Here is a 20,072-nt window from a genome sequence, read left to right on the forward strand (position 1 = left end):
AGATTTATGTGTTTGAATGACATTAGATGGGCTGGGTTTATATCCACATGTTTAGAGCCCATCTTGTAGGTAGATGTTGAGAGAGAGACTGAGAGAGTATCTACTCGGGGACATGACATGTCCCAAGAGGATCTAATTTTATTTTATTTTATTTTATTTTATTTTTGTATTTTGTAAGTTTGTTATTTCTAGAGAAGTTGGTCTATGTTTCGTTGCATGTATAATAAAGCAAAGTTTTAACCTTAGTCATGTTGTTATATGTGGATTTACCCTATGATTCACCTTTGTAATAATATAATCTATTTTTATAATATTCTATTCTTATTCTACAGTATTATTATTATTACATGTAGTTTGTCTCATACCCTACTCAAAACACACAATAGATTTAAATTAAAGGTGTTAGTAATAATGCTAAAGACAAAAATAAAGTTTTGACTAAACAAGATTCTTAAGATTGATCAAATAGACAGACAACATTGATACATTGAACCAAAAGTCACATGGCAGGAATTTTTGTTTTATAAGGTAGTTATTGTCATGTTAATCTATATGGTGGGAAAGAAATTCTATTCTACATAGGTTTTGAATTATTTTATTTCACATTTTTGTACGCTTTTATCTGTTCTAGATATCCTTGTTCAGGTATAACAGTATATGAATATGAGTTAGATACAAAGGATTATTAATATAATAAACATGTGTTCTAACTTATGGATGAGATTGATATCATATTCGTACCAATGCAAGAACTCAAAACATGTACCGAATATCAATAAAACTAAATACCAAGTATCGTACCGAATTTACTGGTATGGTACGGGTGTTTTGATACGGTAATCGCTTTGATATTCGCTTTGCATTTTATTTATTTCAAATCTCCGATAATTTTGGTACCGGTACCAATACGAGTAACAAATAATTTGAATCGGGATTTAATATATCATAATACCAAAACCGTAATGGCAAAACTAAAAATAAAACCAATAAACCATAATTCCAGTGTAAACAAAATAATATATCCATTCGTAATCAATTAACATAATGGCAAAACATACAAAGTACCTTCACATATTCCAAACGGGTACCAAATACCGAAATACCTGTATCCATACCCATAAATATTGTATACCGAATTCCTAAAATCATGATGGCGAGGACATGTATTCAGGTGAAAAAATCTCATCCCCATAAAACTCAAAGATCACCTTTTATAAAAAGAATATATAGCTAACATTTGTAATCGTTTTGAGCCCATTATTATTAATAAATATAAACTATAAACTATATTGGATTAACCAAACCCAATCTGTACTTGAGATTTTGACACACACAAAACGACCCATTTTATCAGATATGGATAAAATGCAATCTTATAATATTACTGTTCATGATCAAACATATTATTTAAAAAATTTTATAATCTAGAGTTTTGCAGTGCTCTCTTACATATCAACTAAAATGACAGTAACAATAACAGTAACAACCAACAAAATAATTACTTCATCCCCTTTGCTAATAAGAAGACAATATCAATGTTAGGATAAATACAGGAGTTAAAAGAGTTTGAAGCTCCTGAAGCTGACACTCGACAAGAACATGTTATGTTGATGAAACATACACACAGACCAGACATCAATCAAACAAAAAATCGGTTTATATCTCCAAATCGGTGTTACATGATCGAGCAACCACCTTTCTCCTCAGTTGGTTGCACGTTGGCTTGCGGATACCTGTTTGGCTCATTCGGGTTGTATGTAAACTCAGTCGTATCAAGCCCATACTGTTTCACATAGAAATGAAAAAAATCAAGGGCTGGTTCATAAATAGGTCAATTTGGAAGCGCATACACATTTATTTATGATTAGATTAAATGTTTATTAGACTAGAGCTTGTTGGAAAACCAGGCCCTTGATCGAACACAAAACACATGACATGAACGAACTCGTTCGATGATGACCATATTTATAGCTAAACAATCTTGATGAAGTAACACAATCCTAATTGGACTCTAATCCAAACATATAGATAAATTAAACTAACCCATGATTATGTAAAGCCATAAGATAAACATAAACTCATAAATAAAACCCATATAAACTTTTTATTAACTCAATTATTTAAATAATTATCAAACCCATAATAACCAAAAGACCAAAATGCCCCTGAACTATTAGACTTATGACAAAATTAGTCTTAAGTGTAAAGGTCAAATACATGATATATCAGTCAGGGTGTCCATGAAACTAATATAATTGTGACGTAACTGAAACCTAAACGGAATAACCGAACCCAACAAAAAACCGACGGTTTAGTTTTTTGTATTAAAATAAACGATTTTTCGGTTCAGTTTCACTATCAACCAAAAAAATCGGACCGAACAGATTGGAACCGAACTGAAAAAGGCGATTTTCAGTAATTAATAAAAAAGTTTATAAATAATGTAGTCCATGTGTAATATTCAATTAATCATTAATTAACTAAAAAGTTTAGGTCCAAAATTACGGTTTTAAATTCATAATTTTGGGACACTTCTCTTTTGGCGCAAAATTTTCAAGCCCAAATGGTGTAACCGAAAAAACAAAAACCGAACCGAATCAATTTGGGTTATGTTTTAGCTCAAACGAGTCAAATCCAAACGCTCAGCCGTTCCAAAAAATCAAGTCGTATTAAGTGTACTTATAAAGCATATAATCTGTTCAGTTATTTTATGTAGAGTGTACTTATACTGCATATAACCTATTGAGCTATTTTAATGTAGAGGTTTAGATTATTAGTATAATTGCATAGTAGAATATAGTCATATACACACCTTTTCCCTCATTCGTGTACTCCATGCATCATTTCTGCTTGGACGGTTATCAAGGGCTGCAGTAACAGGAAAACCTGTAGCGGGAACTGGTTGACGACTGATCAATGGCTGTCGTTGCTGCCTGGGGCCTGCTATGTACTCGTCATCACTATCATAGTCTGGTTGAGCATTTTCAGCCCGTACCATTAGAGCTAACAAGAATACAATACCCTGCAAATCCATATGAAACCAATATTAGAAATATTATTTTTCAGTATTATGAAATAAGGTTACTAGGTAAAGATATTATTGATGTACCTCCAATATAACAGCACCAAGAGCCACCCATCTGCATATTTCCCAGTTCTCCTCCAGAAATCGGTAAATCATATCGAATTTTCCAGTTTCATCAACCGGGATCTCCTGATGACATAATTATGTTTAGACATTTAATTATATATGAATACGTAATATTGAAATGCAAAGCAAACTCACATCTCTCCAGCTTTTGTCAAAGAAGATGAAAGCAGCACATCCCAATTCCACCAGGATTAACAAGAATATAAGAACAGAATACTGCATTGCCTTAAGGAAAACAACGATGTAAGATATAAAATGGATCACTTTGTTATTATTAAAGATACTTATACTATGATTAATGGGACCATAAAGTGGAAGGATACACAATTTAGGCAACATCCACTGCGGGTTGATGCTCCAATGCAACCGAAAATAGATATGATAAAGATAAGTGCACCAATTCCAACAAATAGATACATGAACCTGCACATAACAAGCAATATTAATCAGTTACTATAATTTTCGTTATCTGTCTAAATTCCAATTCTCTGAAACTCTTTTTAGCGTCTGCCAACAAGGTTTTTTGTCTTGTTTTCCATATAAACATCGATATTTTTAATCAAATGCTTTAAAAGCGAATCATCTTTAATGTTATTTATAGGAGCAGTTGGTGTTTAACATCAATTAATATCATAAAATATGCACAACAGATCACCATTATTGTTCTTTTAAGTCAGCAAATTATTTTTTTTTTAGATAACAATTTTGCACTAGAGACTGTTGTGATCTTGTAAATAGTTATTATGGATAAACTAAAAGGCAAGCTAGGTTTTTGTGTGCTCAACTTTTATGACTTGTGATATGCTTTCTGTGATCTCAGCATGATTAATGCCAAAAAAAACATAGCAACGTAAGAACATGTGCTAAAAATTCTGGGCTATGTGCCCCAACCTTAAAAGTGAAAAAAAAAAACTTTTTGATAAAATAAGTATATTAAATATGGCAGGGATTAAACGTGACTAATCATGTTTACCACATAGTCAAACTATTGTGCAGACACAGTTAACTGTTATCTCAAATCAAATTCTCATTTGGCCCAGAGTAATGATGTTCTAGGTTTTATAACTTGATTACTTTGAGCCCAAAGTACAGCATTCAGAGATGGTCATAAGTCTAAACGCAAATCATGTGACTTTTTGTTTATTGCCCATTCAATATATTGGATTAATATGTACATGAGATAGATGATTTATCATCCAATTGATAGCTTTGGTTTAACTCCCTTTTAAGTATGATATACAATTTGAATTAGTAAACTTTTAGCATACCGATTGATTGACTTGAAAAGATAGATAAAGAAAAAACGATCAAAACACCCCTAATTCCCCTTATCATTCTTTTTTTGCTTTTTTGGCCTGCTAACCTGTAAGCTAATAGTCTGCTATTTCAAATTGGACTTTCAATTTTTGAAGGAGTTTAACACTTTAACCAAATTTATCTTCTGCATGATTAACCATCTCTACCATTTACTTAACCTCGTAAGTCATAGAGAAAGCTTTTAGCAGTAAGTTTATCCACCAATTTCCTAAAGAACATTATATCCTATGACCTTATAGCACTCACTTGTAATGTTTTTAAACCATCCAAACATGTAGCTGAAACTATCTAAACACGATTGTATGCCTAGATGGAATATTAAAGGAAAAAGATATGCATAAATGATTCTTAAAACAACATATAACACCATACAGCACACCAAGCAGTAACAAAACAACATATAACAGCATACGGCATACCAAGCAGTAGGCAAGTTATCAAAAATGCTGATGCGTGACAGTGAGACAGCCATTAACATAGGGCGCCCAAGCTTGATCAGTTCTTCATGTGGTCCATGTGGAGGTTCAAAATTTCGATCCCTTGCATTTTGGTACATAAGAAACATGTAGACCCCATATGCCACCATTGCTAGACCAGTAAGTGTCAACAAGAAGTTCAGGAGCTTCAACAAACACTCCAAAAACCCCTTACAAGCCATACTTGTCTTATTTATCTTGAATCCGCTCAAACCAAAATTGTTATGATCAGTTACTTCAAACCTACATTACAACAGCCAAAAAAAGCATTGAATATAGTAACATAAAAAGAAGAGAAGGTAAGAACAAACATAAAAGATATTGAAAACTGGAGATGATTTTAGTGAAACAATTCATTTATGTGCAAATTAGGACCGTAAATGAACCGAACCGAACAAGGCCTTGTTCATGTTCGTCCGTAAAGCTTTTATTGGACAAACGAACGATTCACGAAGAGCTAACCGAACGAAACTTCTTGTTCGGTTGTTCCTGTTCGCTGATTAAGGAAATGAACTTGTTCGTGAAAAGTTCACGAACAAAAACGAACAAACACAAACAATGTTTAATTTGATTTGGCTAACCGAGAATGGTCAGGGTCAACGGTTTGGTCCGGTTACCGGTGTTTTATTTAACATTCATATTCATATGTTAACTTTAATATAAATTAATCACATAATACTCATATGTATCTTTGTCTTATAGTTAATAAACTTGCTGAAATTCATATGATAAGATTAGAAAAGTCATTAAAAAGTATTAAAAACCTTTAATAAACAAACATTAACGAACGCTCACGAACAAAACTGAATGATGATGGCCTCCGTTGTGTTCGTTCATTTAGTTAATCGAACGAAACTCCTTGTTCATATTTGTTCATTTATTAAACGAACAAACATAAACAAATATTAACGAGCATAAACAAACACATTATCGAACGTTCACGAGCACATTCTAGTTAATCGAACGAAATTCATTGTTCATGTCCATTCATTTATTAAACGAACAAACGAACGAACATAAAAGAACTTCATGCCAAACAGTCGACGGAAAGTAAACTGAACAATAAATTACTCTACAAATACTTTAATTACTGTAGAGGTAGGTCCCAGCAGAGCCCAGTTGGACCCGCAAGACTCACCTTGAACAGGGACGTCTGCGCGGTTGGACCCGCAAGACTCACCTTAAACAGGGACGTCTGCGCAGTTGGACCCGCAAGACTCACCTCGAAGAGACGTCTGCGCAGTTGAACTCGCAAGACTCGAGGAACGTCTGCGCAAAGACCAACTGGATCCGCAGGACCAACCATGCTCAGAGACGCGACGTCCTTACGCGCAGTACGCAAGCTGTTCCCGCAGGAAAAGCCTCCCAATGGTGACGTACTCCGCCTGTTCCCGCAGCTACGGATACTAGCCATCAGGGAAGGCTACCCGCGCAGCAAGGCTACACGCACAAGGCACTAACTCAAATAATTCAGTAATGTCACCTGAAGAGGGAATGAGCAAGCCGGGAATACTCCCGCCCAAAGCCGGGAATTCTCCCGCCCAAATGAGCCAGTCCGTACAATACTAGAGGATCTTTTGTACTGTACCTGCCAAGGTATGGACAAAAGAACTGACCGAAGCTGCGACAGCTCACTGACAACAGTACGACGGGCAGCACGCTCTAGTACTTAAAGTCACTATCAGCCGCTGCCTACTCACCAACCCCTGTCGGGGCACGTCCATAGCCTGCAGTTGGTGGAAAAGGAATAGTACACAGCCGGCCTGGTCACTATCAGCCGCTGCCTACCCACCAACCATCAGCATGGCACGTGCGTAGCCCACAGTCGGTAGAACAGGAATACTATTCAGCCGGCTGTACCTGCTTGGAAACCTACCTTCGGCTATAAATACTCCAACACCTTGGAACGGTATCATCATCTTCTCTCTAGCTATTTCTCTTAATATACACTTATATTCAAGAGCAATCTAGTCTGATTCTCACGCCGGAGGGTGGTCACAAGGAGGTACCCCCCCTCTCAGTGACGAGCTCACGGTGTCTGTTTTGCAGGTCATCAGAAGAACAACCATCTTTGCCGGAACTAACCCTCGTGGGAAACATCTATTTAACCCCCAGATTATCCGTAATCTGCCCGGGGTCGATTAGTGTTTCTTCATTGGCGCCATCCGTTCATAAAAGCTAGAACTTGAATCTTTTTCAGTTTTTTCAAACTTCTGGAAAGATGGTTAAGGTTACTCCGTTGCCAAGGCCAACGAGTGACCAAGAAACCCCGGTAACCACAACCCCAGCTACTGGGGGGAACACCGGTGAGTACACAATATTTACGAACACTACCCCGGTTACCCAAGCCGGGGCAAGTGCAGTAAATTTTACGAACACTACCCCGGTTACCCAAGCCGGGGCAAGTGCAGTAAATTTTACGAACACTACCCCGGTTATCCGAGCCGGGGCAAGTGCAGTAAACAATCCTTCACTGGGATTCACCAATGCCCAGTTGGAGAGACAACAGACGAGGCTCCCCCGCCAAACACTCGATCAAGTTAAAGCTTGGGCCGAAGCACGTCAGAAGGAATTCCAAGCTGAGTTGGATGAACGCTTGCGTTCACTCCAACAGGCTGATGAATTCGGAAGCACTCAACAGCTCAACATGAGCAGTGAGTGCGAGTACTCGGACGATGATCGGGAGGAATCCGACACCGACGCAAACCCTCGCCATAGGGCAAAAGGGAAGCGTAAGGAAACGGACTTCCAACCGAGAAGGAATTTCGGAGACACCTTCAAACCAAGGAACGCGGGGGGAAACCCACGCGACTTCTCCAAAACCTTTAGACCAACTGCTGCAAATGCGGGAACATCCAAGTTTGCGAGGGACATTGCGGAAGCAATCGCCCCGAGAAGTGCCAAACAGATGTCCAACATCGGCACTTATGATGGTATATCTGACCCAGACGATCATTTGAACAGATTCATAGCGGGGGCAACCGTCAGCAACTGGACGGAACCCACGTGGTATTATATGTTCCAGATGACGCTGGTTGGAGCGGCTAGAGCGTAGTTTGACCGTCTACCGGTCCACCACATCTACGATTGGGCAGACTTCCAACAGAAGTTCAGCCAACACTTCAGTCAACAAAGAAAGTACACTGAAGAACAATGGACGATCCTCAACTGCATCCGAGAGGAAGATGAATCTTTGCTAGACTTCATCACTCGCTTCAACTCAAAGAAGCTGAGTCTGGGCGCTATTAGCGAAGATCTTGTTCGCGCTGCTTTTATCCAGGGCGCGAAAGATCCAGAGCTCATCCGCACCTTAACAGGTAAAGACGGCATGCCATCCACATGGGATGCCATCATGACAGCAGCTAAACGCTTCGCGGAAACGGAAAAGCAACTGGGTAGAGATCTTCCCCAAAGCACAAACCTCTACACCCAGAAAACAAGAGAAAACAACGTCCTTACCGCCCGACTAAACAAAAAGAGGAAGCTAGGTATTTGGCAGTCAAGGGTAAACTTTGACACCTCATCCGGCTCGCACCCTCGGTTAGGCGGAAAGGACAACATGCAGTCGTCGAACCGGAACTCCAGATGGACGCCACTCACCAGAAGCGTCACCGACATATTCGCCACTGAAAGGCTCCCATGGCCAGAGGCTCCAATTATCCGACAGCGTCCAAACGCTGATCAAAGCAAATTCTGTGACTTCCACAGGACAAGAGGCCACACCACCGAGGAATGCTTAGACTTGAAGGACATCGTCGAAGCATTTGTCAGAGATGGGACGCTCACGCACCTCGTGGCATAATGAACGCTGAGCAGGCTAATGCGTGTTGAACCCCAGTTGGGAAAAACACGAATGAAACTGCAGCTTCAATGTTGGAGACTACATACTGCGTAAACAACGAGATTCCGAACCAAGTGCATATCGGCTCGAAAGGCTCGATGACACTCCCATCCCAAGAACATGGAAGGGAGCTCAATTACACAGGCTGCATGTAGATCAATTCCAAACTTGTAAAGGCCCAGAGCCACTTTTAATGTAAATGATTCTCCTTATCACATTGACGCTGATGATCTTACATTTATAAACTTTCCACACTAATATGCCGGTATTCACCGCATAAATAAGTGGGGAAGAAAGTCGTTGCGTGTGGACGGCGGCAAAACCCGCATAAACACAAAAAACGGCAAAAATTTCAAACAGATGACAAACTTCACGCAGGTCAGTTATAGGTAAAGTTTGGTCATCCCACTAAATGAAAGTGCCGGTCCTATCCGCACAATCATGATAGAGGAAACTGAACTTTAACCTATTAACAGCCGCGCGTCGAAAGGTTTAACTTATTCAACACTGATGCCGGTTTTCACCGCATAAATAAGTGGGGAAGTCGTTGCGTGTGGACGGCGGCAAAACCCGCATAAGCACAAAAAACGATAAAAATTTCTAACAGATAAGGACAACCTTCACGCAGGTCAGTTATAGGTGGAGTTCGGTCATCCCACTAAATGAAAGTGACGGTCCTACCCGCACAATCATGATAGAGGAAACTGCACTAACCTATTGACAACCGCGCGTCGAACTGTTAACTTATTCAAAACACTGATATGCCGGTATTCACCGCATAAATAAGTGGAGACGTCGTTGCGTGTGGACGGCGGCTAAACCCGCATAAACACAAAAAACGGCAAACCTTCACGCAGGTCAGTTATAGGTGAAGACTGGTCATCCCACTAAATGAAAGTGACGGTCCTACCCGCACAATCATGATAGAGGAAACTGAACACTAACCTATTGACAACCGCGCGTCGAACGGTTAACTTATTCAAAACACTTGGAAAATTGCTAAGTTAAACTAAAGTATGCACAAGCGAATCATATATTGTTTATGCGGCAAAACAAGTGCCAAATTAACCTATAATATGCATGAGCAAGTCATATAACGTTTATAAAGCAAGTCATCCAGTGAAATTGGCGGTCCTACCCGCACAAACATTTATATTTCATAAAAAATTCAAACATTACAAGAATGGCCGGGTATCTACCCGCCTACAGAAATATAAATCTATCCTAACGGTGGGAAGGGATCTCAAGGTTCAAACTTCAGGACCACTCCCTCCAAACCCACTTGTACCCGCACCATCAGTTGGCTGTGGCGGTTCAAGGAAAGTCTTGAGAATGGTTAGCCCATCATCAGCAGCAGCAATCTCGTTCACCTTCTCCACCACCGGATGCGGGAAGGCAGCATACTGGTTCACTGCTTGGTCATAAGCAGCTTCAGTATCCACATCATATAGAGGGAAGTTGGAAGGCGGGATGCCCTTCTCAACAAACCCTAGACCAAGCAGGAAGCCAGCCTTTTCCGCATCCTCATGAGAAGCGTTGAGGGCTGCGCTCATGGCATCGTCATAAGATGTATTCGTGAAGACTCGATGCACAAACTACAAGAAAAAATACAAGTATCAAAACCTTTTCTAAGCACAAAGAAAAGCGTAAAGATATTATGAAGCTACGCATACCTGCGACAACGCTTCTCGTAGAAGCCATTCCTTGTTAATCAGAGCTTCTTGGAGGGCAGCCTGAGCTAGGTCACGGGCGCGTTCGGCTTCATTCTTGTTAAGGTTGGCAAGCAACACTTCCTTAGCAGCAGCCTCTTCAACGCCCTTCAGCTTACGCTCAGTATGGTCAAGCATACCCCTCTGATCCAAGATCTCTTGAAGCTTCTTGGCGTCTTCCATAGCCAAAGCATCATGAGCCTGCTGAAGCCTCTCTAGTTTGGCTTTAAGCTCCTCATTTTCGGCGCGCAGAGGTTCAGCAACGGCTTCAGCCTTGGTGGCCCTCTCGGTCGCGTTCCGCGCAGTTTCCTTAGCCAACCGAAGCTGTTCGTTAACAGCTTGGGTAGCCTTGGAACGGGCTTCGAGCCGGGCCTGCACTTCAACCTCGAGGGCCTTGAAGGCCTTTTCCTTCTTCGCAGCAATTGCGGAAAGTCTCCTGTTCTCCCGGATAGCCCGCGCCTGAGCCACTTCTTGGATACGCGCAGCCTTTAACTTGTCGTTTTCACGACAAAGCATATCGACGTGCGGCTGCATCCGGGCAAGGAGAATCCGAAGCTCATTTGTCAGCCTACCCTCCTGGTAGCTAGACATGGCTTCCCCCAACGCGCCACCTGGGGCCGCGTGACGCGCCCACTCGACGCAGTCCACGGCCGTCCGAAGGGTTGTTCCCCGGCGGATGTTCCACCGTGGAACATACACCTCATTCGAATCCGACACTGCAAAAACAAAAAGCAGTTAGGAAAATATGATAAAAATATAAAAAGGCCAAAATAACCCTACGCACATGTAGGGTCGACAACAGGCCGGTAGCCGCCAAACCCATCACCCGAACCTAACGGATAACCATCCAAGAGGTCAGGCAGATGGGAAAGGAGGCAGAGATTGGCTATAAGCCCCGAACATACCTGCTGAACCGGCCGAGGACGAGGTAGTCGCCGGTGCCGGAGGCACGGTTGAAGCCGCCGCGGTAGAGACCATCGGAGGTGAACTCACTGGAGGTGAACTCACTGGAGGTGAACTCACAACCGTGGCCGCCGCTGCGGAGGAGCCCGCGGAAACAATTACCGCCGGCTCAGTGAAGGATTCCGTGAAGATCGCACTGACAGCCGGCGGGGATGATGTTACAGTTGGAACAGTTGCCTCAACAGAATGAGCAACTGAACCAATACTGCAAACAGGCGTAGCCGCCTGGGTCATCGCCTCGGGTAGGTTGACCAAACCTACCGTCATGGGTCCAGAACTGCTCCTCCCCGCATCACTTTGGAATGAAGTAGCATCCACGCCTGCATGAAGACAAGATATTAAAAACAATGGCGGAAAGAATTGCGGGTAAGATTAATTTACACTTACGAGTTTTCTTGAGCTTGAAGGTTCTGACAGGCGGGGACGAACCCGATGGAGCCGGCCTCTTCACGCCGGTCACCGTCGTCGAACTGGGCTGCCCGGAGGTGATAGCTGTCTCAACCTCTGGAACAGTGGTCTTACCACCAACAGGGTTCCCCGCCGCCTCCTCGCTCTCGGTCTCCGAGTCAGACCGGTTGCCCTGATCGGCGGAGGCAACCTTCGCCTTGCCTTTCCCGCCAGCAGCCTTCTTCTTCCTCGCGAAGAGAGGACCATCTGCGGATTCCTCATCAGAAGACAAAATTAGAGGAATTCCAGCAGAGGTTTGAGCATTGAGTGGGCGAGGGTTAAATAATCCCTTACCTGGCCGCCTGGCGCTCAGAATCTCGTGGCCCGGCGGGTAGACCTCCACAAACCGATCCGCCGTTTGCTCCAAGATGGGCAACTCGTTCTCGTCGAGAGCACGAGTACCCAGCCGAGCGGGACCACCGCTCTCACGCGGTTGCAGAAGCGACTGCAAATCGTTCCCCTCTGAAAATAAACAGAAAAGCAATTAGAAGAAAAACCCTAAATCAGCAAAAAGATATGAAGCATACCGTAAGGGATAGAGTTCAAACCGTATTCGAGGACGATGAGAATCTGTGGCGCCTCCGCCCCAGCATCCTTCCATACCCGGCTCATCCCAAGCATCACCATCCCAGACTCCGCAAAGCGGTAAACCGGAGTCTGGATCTGGGAGATCTTGGCGAACCATTCCGCCTCTTGGTAATTGGAGGCGTGAAGGCTAGGGAGCGCCCTCCCGTTCTTGAACGTCATCGCAATGAGGACGACGCGAGCGGAGACATAGAAAAACTCCCGCTTCCAAGAACGAAGACTGCGCTCGGTAGCGCAGATCTTCAAACCCTTGATCCGATTGACCAAGGTATACCAGCCCTGGATGCACCTCCAGGAGTAGAAGGTCATCAGGCGGTCGACGCGGGGCTCAACGCCCAGAATATGGCACACCCATTCAAAATGGCGAACCTTTGCGATGGCCATCGGGTGCACCTCCGTTAGGTGTACACCGTGTCTCTCCAAAACACGGTACACAAACTTCGTCAATGGGAACCTGAGATTCCCATAGATGAAGAATGCAGCATACACTCCTATCTTGCCCTTGGGGGCATCGTACACCGTCTGGTGAGGCTCAGGAAACTCAGGCTCGAAGGGCTCGAGCATGAACTTCCTGACGATGTACTGATAAACGTCGACGGAAAGAGCACACTGGCACTCCCCAGCAGTACTTTTATCGTCCTTGTCAGACGTCGGGTTCTCGATGTACACTTCGGACTCCTCGGCAATAGCCTCAGGATCACGAATGGAAGACATGTTTTGGAAGATGGAAAGAAGAACGATTTCAGGAGAATGCTCGACAAAAGTTAGAGTATTCGCCGGAAATCGCTTAGAAGAAGAAGTGAAACTGTGAATTAAGATGCATCCTCTCCTACCTTTATATACTCATCGCAATGAATGCGATGAATTTAATGCGGGAGAGACGGAAAAGCGCAGGTGCAATGAAACTATGACACGTGGAAAAAGCAAGCTGACAACAGCTATCGACAGGACGTGCGCCGTAAACTTCGCGGCCACGCGCCCGAAAACTCGCGCCCACGCGCCTGAAAAAGCGTCTGGAATGACCATATACTGTCACGTCGCCATAACTTCATGCACGTCCTGAAACTGTCAGAAGAAACCGTCAGACCACGCTGACGTCCCTTCAACAGTTGGACTGTTCTTATCCTTTCACCAACTCTTCGAATTTCAAAAAGATTCAAAAAGATTCAAAAGTAAGCAGGACTATGCCCCTTACCTTGGCAACCAAGTAACTATAAGACAGGTGCGGGTACAGTGTCAAGGCAAAACCCTTCACATACTTAGCACCTGCAGGGAATTGAAGCCAAGAATACCTCGGCAACCAAGTAACTATAAGACGGGTGCGGGTACAGTGTCAAGGCAAAACCCTTCACATACTTAGCACCTGCAAGGAATTGACGCCAGGAGTACCTTGGAAGTAAAGTAACTATAAGACGAGTGCGGGTACAGTGTCAAGGCAAAACCCTTCACATACTTAGCACTCCGCAGGGAATTGAAACCAAGAAGGATCTTCTGGGCCATGCTTGCGGAAACGGAAATAACATCCCCGCATAGCGGGAACGTTGAGAACTAGATTGTTTGAAGCTCCAAGATGGAATTGGTTGTTTAACATAATTGATCACTATGTTCAAAACTACCAAAACCTCATGGAGAATCTACACAAGTGGAACTCAACGCTCCTGACTTGCGAGGAGGTTACAGACCTACCCGCATCATACCCAAAGATCAAGCAGAAAAGTCGGGAATTTCTGCACGTGATATTAGGACTTCCGCGGGAAGAATCCCCATGGAAAACCTTAAAACTAAACCCTTTTCAAAACCCCTTGCTTAAGTCCAAAAGTTCACCTCACTTATTAACAATTCATGAGAAGAACATTGGACTGGGGGGACTTGAAGAGGTAGGTCCCAGCAGAGCCCAGTTGGACCCGCAAGACTCACCTTGAACAGGGACGTCTGCGCGGTTGGACCCGCTAGACTCACCTTAAACAGGGACGTCTGCGCGGTTGGACCCGCAAGACTCACCTTAAACAGGGACGTCTGCGCAGTTGGACCCGCAAGACTCACCTCGAAGAGACGTCTGCGCAGTTGAACTCGCAAGACTCGAGGGACGTCTGCGCAAAGACCAACTGGATCCGCAGGACCAACCATGCTCAGAGACGCGACGTCCTTACGCGCAGTACGCAAGCTGTTCCCGCAGGAAAAGCCTCCCAATGGTGACGTACTCCGCCTGTTCCCGCAGCTACGGATACTAGCCATCAGGGAAGGCTACCCGCGCAGCAAGGCTACACGCACAAGGCACTAACTCAAATAATTCAGTAATGTCACCTGAAGAGGGAATGAGCAAGCCGGGAATACTCCCGCCCAAAGCCGGGAATTCTCCCGCCCAAATGAGCCAGTCCGTACGATACTGGAGGATCTTTTGTACTGTACCTGTCAAGGTATGGACAAAAGAACTGACCGAAGCTGCGACAGCTCACTGACAACAGTACGACGGGCAGCACGCTCTAGTACTTAAAGTCACTATCAGCCGCTGCCTACTCACCAACCCCTGTCGGGGCACGTCCATAGCCTGCAGTTGGTGGAAAAGGAATAGTACACAGCCGGCCTGGTCACTATCAGCCGCTGCCTACCCACCAACCATCAGCATGGCACGTGCGTAGCCCACAGTCGGTAGAACAGGAATACTATTCAGCCGGCTGTACCTGCTTGGAAACCTACCTTCGGCTATAAATACTCCAACACCTTGGAACGGTATCATCATCTTCTCTCTAGCTATTTCTCTTAATATACACTTATATTCAAGAGCAATCTAGTCTGATTCTCACGCCGGAGGGTGGTCACAAGGAGGTACCCCCCCTCTCAGTGACGAGCTCACGGTGTCTGTTTTGCAGGTCATCAGAAGAACAACCATCTTTGCCGGAACTAACCCTCGTGGGAAACATCTATTTAACCCCCAGATTATCCGTAATCTGCCCGGGGTCGATTAGTGTTTCTTCAATTACAAACTGTTACCGAAACCTATGGCGAATCGAATCACTCCTTTCTTTAATTTTCAGTTAAGCGAAGAGATTCGATAAACATCATATACAATTACGGGAGCTAAAAGTAACAAAATCGGCGTGATCTTCCGAAACACGTAATCATGATTGATCCTCGTGAATTTCATAAATATAAATCAACGCATTCATAATATACGTAGCATGCAGATCCGAAATTGAATTGACGATCTAAGGATATACAATATATATAGCATTAATTACAAAATTGAAATATGCAAAACCTAAGGTTAAACAATTCATGTATGATGAATACAGATTGAAGGTGAATTGAAATGAAAGGAGTACTTACAGATGAGTGATTGATTAATCGGTGAGATTTGAAAGTGGTAATTGAGAGGAAGGAGAGAACGTGGATTGGTGGAATTCAATTGAAAACAATAAAACAAAAAAGAAGAAAAGTGGTGTGTGCGGGTGGGAATAATAATAATAATAATAATAATAATAATAATATGGTAATTCAATTGCTAGTGCCTAGTTGTTAATTGTTTTTGTGTGTATCGACTAGGAGGTTCGGGTCCTTCAATAGAAACCCATTGATTTTCATTGGTGTTAATTTGGATGGATATTGGTAATGAAATATTTGAGTTAGGCCTTGCGAGGTTGTCAATTTGAATACCTAGCTCACCCGGGTTTTAGTCCATCGTGTGTTACGTCATAAAATTATGCTCTTGTGGTGATACAATGACTATCAAGTAGCAACAGACTGTATGGCTTCCCAAGGGAACGTCCAAACTACACTTTGAAACTAGTGTGAGCTCGGTTAAGATAACATAATCTAACCAGAATGAGTCAACGGGTCTCTCTAAATTGAAGAGTGTGATATCCTAACAAACTATAAAGTCATTGTTTTTAAAATAAAGAAATTGTTGGTTGTAATTGTTTTTGTGTGTGGACTAGGGTGGGTAATGATACCGGCTAACCGTTGAAATACTACTTTACAGTTAGGTGTAAATTATTTAATTATTTCATTTGCTTTTGGATGTGGTAATAATCATGCTTGGTTACGTGAATTTGATCGCTTTATATTGTAACTTTTTTATTTTTAATGCATCACTTAGTACTAAATACTTCATGCACGTATTTGACATCGCTCATATTAGTCGTTTCAGTTTTTAAACAAACGTTTGGTTTTAGATTATTTCCGTTAAACGGATCTTTTTGGATTTTACTTTTTAAACAACTGTATAGCGTAAGATCAAAGTGGCATGTATTGCCTCTTAGTGGTGTGTATATAAGTGTTTATTTGGTCTCATAGTTTTTCACATGAAAGACATTTTCACATGTAATGTCCTTCGGAACCATATAACTTTTTTATTCTTACTAAGGTTTGTTAAATGACACATTATCTTAAGGTTGAAAAAAAGTTAAGAATTTCTTTTTAAATTATTGGTAAAAACAATGGTAGAAACGTAATTGTGTAATCTATATTACTCCCTCCGTCCCTTTGAATATATCCTATTTTGAATTTTCAAAGTCTTTATTTATAAACTTTGACCTTAAATATTTTTGTTTGCGTTAGATAACACTTGATGAAAGTTATATGATTTGAGTATGTTTTAAAAAATGTTTTTATCAGTATAATTTTTATCAAGTTTTATATAACACAAAAAGTATATAATTGAGGTCAAAGTTTATAAATAAAGACTTTGAAAATTCAAAATAGGACATATTCAAAGGGACGGAGGGAGTATAATTTTGTAAAGTGTCATTTCCGTCGTTGTAATTTGACAAATAATGTGAATTTAGTCCAAAAAGTTTATTTTTTGCATATGGACCCTCCAAGTTTCCCAATTCTTGTCAATTACATCCAAATCACTAACTCCGTTAAATTTACTCATTAAGTCAATGGTAGACATGTCTTTTCACTCTTTTTTTATTATAATATTTATTTCGGTGAACTAGGTTTTCGTTCATGTGGTTTGTCCAAATATGCGGTTTTAGTCAGTAGTTTCAAATTTACAATTTTCGTATCTATGGTTTCATTTCACTTGCAATTAAACCCGAATTCACTAATATCGTTAAGTCTGGTCATTAAACACATCTTTGTGCCCTTCACGTGAGGGGTCGTTTTGTCCTTTTTTTTCTTCTTTCCCAAATACACCTCAACCCCTCACGTGAGGGGGCTTACGAATTAGGACTAAGGTTTATAATGGGAGAAAAACGACAAAATTGGTCGTCACGTCAGGGGCACGCAGATGGTTTAACAACTGGACATGGTTAATAAATTCAGGTTTAATTGCAAGTGAAATGAAATTGCAAGGACGAAAATCGCAAATTTGATAGGGAAGAAAATGGTAAATTTGAGACTATTGGACTAAAACCGCAGATTCGGACAAACCACATGGACGAAAGCCACAGTTCACTGATACATGTATTATAATAAAGAAATAATAAAAATACATGTCTACCCCTCCCCTGACTTAACGAGTAAATTTAACGGGGTTAGTGATTTGGATGTAATTGACAAAAACTGGGAAACGTGGAGGGTCCATATGCAAAAAATAAACTTTTTAAACTAAATTCGCATTATTTTTCAAACTACAAAAATAAAAATGACACTTTACTCCTTTTATAGATTATGACTTTAATGAAAAATAAGTTAAATAACACATAGTCAAAAGTGACATTTGTATATATTGTCTTGTATACCTCGTCATTTAACTTTAACATGTTAAATAATTGAAATATATTTAATACATACACACTGATTAAACACCTTCAAAGTTCTTTATTCAAAGGAAAATATTATTTGTTTTATTAGCATGGTCTTGTCAAACCAAAACTGTTAGGCCGATTGCAGTCAACCTGGTGTGATCTAACTTTTTATTTTTATATATTTTCTTTTATGTATAGTATATACCACACCTTCCTTGTGTTATTCTTTATTCGTTTTAACTCACCTCCAACTCATTTCATCTTAAATACTATAATACTACCGTAAGGCATTCAGCCAAGCGGCACCAATACAAGCATTGGATAAGACTTTTTTATTTTGAAATGGTGAGGGTTCAAGTCTCATGATTGTTAAAAGAAGATATAATTTTAGATTATAATTAGAGAGACTCGGGAATTAATAAAACTTCTTAGGTTAATGATAAATTATCAAATCATTAATACTTAAGTAAGGGGCATAATTAGATGGTTTGTATTATGGTATAACTTGTTCGCAAATATAAGAAGACAATAGAACAGAAAAAAGGATTTTATCAATCAAATCGTTGCTTTCTTCGATCACCGAACGAGTCCTTAAGAAGCCTTGTTCCAACAACTACAAGCTTAATTTAATCTATAAATTTAAATGTTGGGATAAAGCATGTATGAGTAAAGTAATGTTCATATTATAGAACTTTTACAAACACAATGTCAACTCATAGATTTCTTTCTTTACAATTTTCAAGCTACATGTGATTCTCAGTCATACACACATTGCAAAGACAACGTTATTTATTTAACTAGGGCCATGAAAGTCTAGAAGATATTTATGAATTAAGAAACTCTACATATAAACTCATTATAGAATAGACTCATGGTCTGCACACAAATTAATATAGAATGCGTATAGTTTTATACTTTAATAGCTGTATATGCTTAGGATTTTGCATCAGTAGAATCTGCTTTGCTATTCAAAAGGGGGTTGCGGCGCAGCTTGTTGACTCGAGATGAATCTGCTTTGCTATTCGAAAGAGGGTTGCGGCACAGCTTGTTGCCTGTTTACCTACCAATGTATTGTAATCGCTTTGCTTGATATCCAGATCTTATTCAACAAAAAAAAACATATATATACGCTTATATTTCATCATCATCATCTGGTGACATTATCAATATGGGCCATATTACAAAGCAAAAATCTTTAGGCATATGACTTTATCGTTGGTCCCATCAGTCATTATTATGTCATTATGCCACGTCTTATTGGCCGTATAGTATAATAACTCTAACTCAAACTCATACAACGCATATAATGTACCATTCTAATAAGTTATACGACCTCGCATGACCATTTTTCATGTGTCATGCAACCCGTATAACGTCTGTAATTTCTCTATAGTGTGTCAATGCTCATTTAGAATCTTTTCAAATATATTTACACATTTTCAGATTTAGCTGGCGAATGTAGCTTTTCAGTTAAAGGACCAATCATTATGTTTCTTAGATATAGAATAACAATAATGAAAGGTATTATCCTTGAGATGAATCTTGATAGGAATCATATCCTAAGTCTACTCTAATCGTCATTGTCTATTAATAGAGGGGGGTTAGTGTAATTAGTAGTTCTATAAAGAAGGCATTAGTCTCTAGTGGAAGGGGGGAATAGAATTAGTTAGTTGTTAGACTCATTGCCATATGCATGAGAAGGGCATAGCCCGGGACCACTTAGGTGGTTAGTTATCTTGTAGATCCTTCTGATCATCATCTTCTCCATAATAATATTTCAATTCCACCATTGTTGTTTATTTTGAGCTTCGATTTAGTTTCAATACCTATCATTGGTCCGACCTGCCTTGACCTGCCTCACCTCTACTCTCCTATCAATCATCAAACTCC

The 20,072-nt window shown here is 41.0% G+C and overlaps 1 protein-coding gene across 1 annotated transcript; it reads right to left on the reverse strand.

Annotated features, from left to right (window-relative positions):
- Window positions 1–1,451: 1,451 nt before the first annotated feature.
- Window positions 1,452–5,193, reverse strand: LOC143561132 (tobamovirus multiplication protein 2A-like). The gene is made up of 6 exons (XM_077049265.1): window positions 4,888–5,193; window positions 3,475–3,574; window positions 3,287–3,367; window positions 3,110–3,214; window positions 2,813–3,022; window positions 1,452–1,783 (listed from the first exon to the last, which is right to left on the reverse strand). Exons 1-6 carry the CDS (start codon window positions 5,124–5,126, stop codon window positions 1,676–1,678), a joined length of 843 nt encoding a protein of 280 aa, XP_076905380.1. The 5' UTR covers window positions 5,127–5,193; the 3' UTR covers window positions 1,452–1,675.
- Between the last annotated feature and the right edge of the window lie 14,879 nt (window positions 5,194–20,072).

The sequence above is a fragment of the Bidens hawaiensis genome, unplaced genomic scaffold, assembly GCF_021521415.1.
Source record: "Bidens hawaiensis isolate Kalapana, Puna unplaced genomic scaffold, B.hawaiensis_p1.1 tig00020557_1, whole genome shotgun sequence".
Lineage (NCBI taxonomy): Eukaryota > Viridiplantae > Streptophyta > Magnoliopsida > Asterales > Asteraceae > Bidens > Bidens hawaiensis.